At 35.9% G+C, this 5,236-nt stretch overlaps 1 protein-coding gene across 5 annotated transcripts in view; it reads right to left on the bottom strand.

Moving 5' to 3' along the window:
- Positions 1–314: 314 nt before the first annotated feature.
- ZNF540 (zinc finger protein 540) overlaps positions 315–5,236 on the bottom strand; it is a 22,413-nt gene continuing 17,491 nt past the window's right edge. For all 5 annotated transcript variants that reach the window (XM_017506444.2, XM_017506442.2, XM_017506448.2 and 2 more), the window contains one exon: positions 315–2,892. In XM_017506444.2, coding sequence (XP_017361933.1) covers positions 1,142–2,892 — 1,751 coding nt within the window. In that variant the 3' untranslated portion in view covers positions 315–1,141. The remainder of the gene's footprint in view (positions 2,893–5,236) is intronic.

Genomic DNA, 5,236 nt, shown 5'->3' with positions numbered 1-5,236 from the left:
TATTTTTTTTTTTTTTTAGTAGAGATGGGGTTTCACCATGTTGGCCAGGCTGGTCTCGAACTCCTGACCTCAGGTGATCCGCTCTCCTCCACCTCCCAAAGTGCTAGGATTACAGGTGTGAGCCACTGCACCCAACCCAATAGTTATATTCTAAAGGTCCTCCCACTCACTACATCCTTAGAGTTTCTCATCATCTTTAATTTTCTGAGGAAAATTAAGCAATGAGGTCTGAATTCAGATCTTTACATGTTCTTTATATTCCAATGGAGTGTCTTAGTTATTCTGGGCTGCATAACAAAATACCATAGTCTCGGTGGCTTATAAACAACCAAAGTTTATTTCTCACGGTTCTGGAGGCTGAAAGTCCAAGGTCAGGGTGCCAGCATGCTTGGGTTCTGGTGAAGGCCCTCTTGTGCATTGTAGACTGCTGACTACTGTATCCTCATGTAGTTGAAAGAGCTAGCTGGCTCTTTGGCTTCTTCTTATAAAGGCGGTAATCCCATTCATGAAGGCTCAATCCTCATGACCTAATTTCTTTCTAAAGGCCCTACCTTCAAATGCCATCACCTTGGGATTAGTGTTTCAACATAGGAATTATTATGGGAACACAAACATTCAGCCCATAACACAGATTTTATCTAAGAAGTACTTCATGGAATATGTGATAAGTGACTTTTTCAAATTTTCACCTCATTGTATCTTCCTATTAAGAAATTCACTAATAATGTTGATGATAACAAAAACAGTAATATCCAATATTAATTCAAAACAGTTTGGGCCAGATACTTGTTGCTGTATTATACATGTTGGAAACAATTAACCACACTTTTAGGTGTGTTTCATTGTACAGCTGAGGTACCAAGAAGCAAATATTTTGTCTAATATCACACAGATAGTAGAGTAGTGGAAAGAGATGATAAGTATATGCTGTTGCTAGAACACGTTTCCACAATTGTTACATTAACAGCTTTATTTTCTAGTGTGAATTTTCCTAAATTTAATGAGAACTAAGAGGTATTATAAAACTCATACATTTATTAAGTTAATATGTCTAAAAAAAGATCAACACATTGACAGAATGTCTTTCTGGCCATAAATATCTTGATATTCTATAAATAGAGCATGACATGAAAACCTTTTCTTAAATTACATTATGAGTTTTCTGATGTTGATAAAGATGTGAATACTGTCTAAAGGTCTTTCTACATACCTTACACTCATAGGGTTTCTCACCAGTGTGAATTCGCTGATGTTCAGTAAGGTGTGAATTAAGTCTAAAGGCCTTCCCACATTGTTTACACTCATAGGGTTTCTCACCAGTATGAATTCTTTGGTGTATTCTAAGGTCTACACTACGACTAAAGGCCTTCCCACATTCTTTACATTTGTATGGTTTTACGCCTGTATGAATTTTTTGATGTTCAGTAAACTGCCCACGCCGACTAAAGGACTTCCCACATTCTTTACAATCATAGGGTTTTAAACCAGAATGAATTTTCAGATGTTCTTTAAGATTTCCTCTACGAATAAAGGCCTTTCCACATTCTTTACATTTATAGGGTTTTTCACCAGTGTGAATTCTCTGGTGTTCAGTAAGGTAGAAACCAAATCTAAAGGTCTTCCCACATCGTACACATTTGTAGGGTTTCACATCAGTATGAATTTTCTTATGTAGACTAATTTGAGAGCGCACTCTAAAGGTCTTCCCACATTCCTTACATTCATAGGGTTTTACACCAGTATGGAGTCTCTGATGTTCAGTAAGGACTGAACGAAGCATAAAGGCTTTCCCACATTCCTTACATTCATATGGTTTCTCTCCAGTATGAATTCTAGAATGTACTCTGAGGTCACCACTGTAACTAAAAGCCTTCTCACACACCTTACATTCAAAAGGTTTTATACCAGTATGAATTGTTTTATGGCGATTAAGCTGTCCACGCATATTAAATGATTTCCCACACTCTTTACATTCATAAGGTTTCTTACCTGCATGAGTTCTTCTGTGTTCAGTAAGGTAAAAACTAAGTCTAAAGGTCTTTCCACATTCCTTACATTCATAAGGTTTTATACCAGTATGAATTTTCTGATGACGGGTAAGTTGACCACATACACTGTAAGCTTTCCCACACTCCTTACATTCATAGGGTTTCTTACCTGTATGAATTTTCTCATGTTCTTTAAGGTAGAAAACAAGTTGAAAAACTTTTCCACATTCTTTACATTCATAAGATTTCTCACCAGTATGAATTCTTTTATGTTGAGTAAGTTCCAGTCTACTAAAAAAACCCTTATCACATTTCTTACACATATAGGGTTTTTCACCAGTGTGAATTTTCTGATGTTGATTAAGTTGTGGGTAAAGAACAAAGGTCTTCCCACATTCTTGGCATTCATAGGGTTTCTCACCAGTATGAAATCTCTGATGCAGAGTAAGTTGATAGCTATGGCTAAAAACTTTCCCACATTTTTCACATTTATAGGATTTTACACCAGTATGAATTTTCTGATGGAGAGTAAGTTGATAGACATTATTAAAAGTATTCCCACATTCTTTACAATCATGTTTCACATCAGAATATGTTTTCCCACGTTGAACCAAGTTTGAATCACAATTTTTGTCACTATTATGAATTCTCTGATTCAGAGTTAAAGAAGGATGTTTTCTTTCAGTTGACATTTTTTTAGAGATGATTTTCTTTTGACTGATAGATCTTTCTTCAAGTCCTTGTTGACCCTCAAACTCACTTTTGCTCTGCCACTCGTTTCTCAAAATGGATCCTTTCAGATGAAGAGTTTTACTTTTTTCTATTATATTTCCTTTGGAAAAACCGATTTCATGAATGTCCTTTTCTGAAGATAATTTCTTGGTCTTATGCCTGGATAGCAAACCTGAAAGAAAACATAAATGCAAACAAAAATTATTTTCCTGTAATCAGCATAACATAAAGTATACATTTGCAAAACAGGAGACAAAGTGAAAACAGTTCTCACAAGAAGTCAATGGCTTAAAGAACATTTCCATAAAGTTATATAATTTGAAATTAGGCAACATGAGCTTAGAAAATGAGAGCTTATATGAGATTGTGGTGATATGGAAAATAGTTTACATCAGTGGTTCTAAAATTTTGTTGTGAATGAGAATTATCTGGGAAACTTATCACCAATACTGCTATTTAGTTATCACACAAGTCAAATGAATCAAATCTACAGGAGTAATTTGGTATCTGAATTTTTAATAACTCCACTAGATGATTCTGATATGGATCAAAGTTTGAGAATCTCCACTTAACAATTTTAATAGTTTTCCTTTACTCTTAGAATAAAATCCAAACATGTTACTATATAATATAATATGCCTTTTGGTTACCTAAAGACCTCTTGCAAAGACACTGTCCTCCTTACTCCCTCTTATTATGACATTTGCTTCTATTCAGCTCCTTGATTGTGTCAGAGCATTCCCCATTTCATATAGTTTCCTACAGGCTTTTTCATCTCCTAAAAATAATCTATCCTGGGCTCTGTGAAAGACCAACTCCTTCACATCCCTCATGTTTGGTTAAATATCTCTTACACAGAAAGGCTTACCCTACTGACTGTACGGCAGTCTATGTCCTTTATTCTCAATTCCAGCATCATGTTTCTTTTCCTCATTTCACAATTTTCAAATGCATATCCATTGATTTTTCTGTGTTCTTTTGTTGATTTTCTGATCCCTAAACCTTCCCAAAGGAAGATGTAATCCCTATTTCATTCAACAGTTAATAACTACCCACTAGCATACAGCAGGCATTAAATAATTGTTGAGTTTTTTTGTTCATTTTTCACAAAATCATTCTACGTGGCATATACCTGTTACAATATCTAAAAAAAATCATTTAAATACTTCTCTATCAAGTATAGGAATGGTTGGTAGATGTAAGGGGATAGAAGAGATATCAAAGTTTATAAAGAAAGTGATTGTACAATAAATTAATCATTGTCTTAAATGATGATGAGTGACAGATAAATCACTGTATAGGACAGCTGAATTTCAGAACAATCACTTTATTTTTGTATTTTTGTAACAATTACAAACTACCTCTAATCTCTCTCACCTTATTACAGTGATTAAATACACTCTTTCCTACCTTACTTCCTTTACAGATCAGAACAAAAGTAAATCCAAAGTAGTTCAGCCAAATGTATAAAAGGAAAAAGCCCTTGTTTTGCCTACTTATCCTTCAAATGGCTATCTAAAGAGATGTTTCCAACCCTGTTGTTCACTGCCTCCTGTGCATAGAGATATGTGTTTACACAGCTGAGTTTTACTATTAATCCACCACCTACTGGATGCTCACTCTACTTTCTTTTTCTTTTTTCTTTTTCTAATTTTTAAATTTTTTTTATTGTACTTTAGGTTCTGGGGTACATGTGCAGATCATGAAGGATTGTTGCATAGGTACACACATGGCAATGTGGTTCGCTGCCTCCATTCCCCCCGTCACCTACATCTGGCGTTTCTCCCCATGTTATCCCTTCCCAACCTCCCCACCACCCTGTTGTCCCTCCCTTGCCCCCCACAACAGATCCCAGTATGTGATGCTTCCCTCCCTGTGTCCATGTGTTCTTATTGTTCAACACCCACCTATGAGTGAGAACATGTGGTGTTTGGTTTTCTGTTCTTGTGTCAGTTTGCCGAGAATGATGGTTTCCAGATTCATCCATGTCCCTACAAAGGACAGAACTCATCATTTTTTATGGCTGCATAGTATTCCATGGTGTATATATGCCACATTTTCCTTGTCCAGTCTATCGTTGAAGGGCATTTGGGTTGGTTCTAGGTCTTTGCTATTGTAAACAGTGCCATTATGAACATATGTGTGCATGTGTTTTTATAATAGAATGACTTACAATCCTTTCGGTATATACCCAGTAATGGGATTGCTGGGTCAAATGGAATTTTTATATCTAGGTCCTTGAGGAAGCGCCACACTATCATCCACAATGGTTGTGCCAGTTTACAGTCTCACCAACAGTGTAAAAGTGTTCCTATTTCTCCACATCCTCTCCAGCATCTGTCTCCAGATTTTTTAATGATCGCCATTCTGACTGGTATGAGGTGGTATCTCAATGTGGTTTTGATTTGCATTTCTCTAATAATCAGTGATGATGAGCATTTTTTCATAGGTTTGTTGGCCTCATATGTCTTCTTTTGAAAAGTGTCTGTTCATATCCTTCTCCCATTTTTCAATGT

Source organism: Cebus imitator, unplaced genomic scaffold (genome assembly GCF_001604975.1).
Source record: "Cebus imitator isolate Cc_AM_T3 unplaced genomic scaffold, Cebus_imitator-1.0 Scaffold356, whole genome shotgun sequence".
In the NCBI taxonomy this organism is placed as follows: domain Eukaryota; kingdom Metazoa; phylum Chordata; class Mammalia; order Primates; family Cebidae; genus Cebus; species Cebus imitator.
Note: the sequence above shows the minus strand (reverse complement) of the source record. Positions and strands in the feature narration are given on the sequence as shown.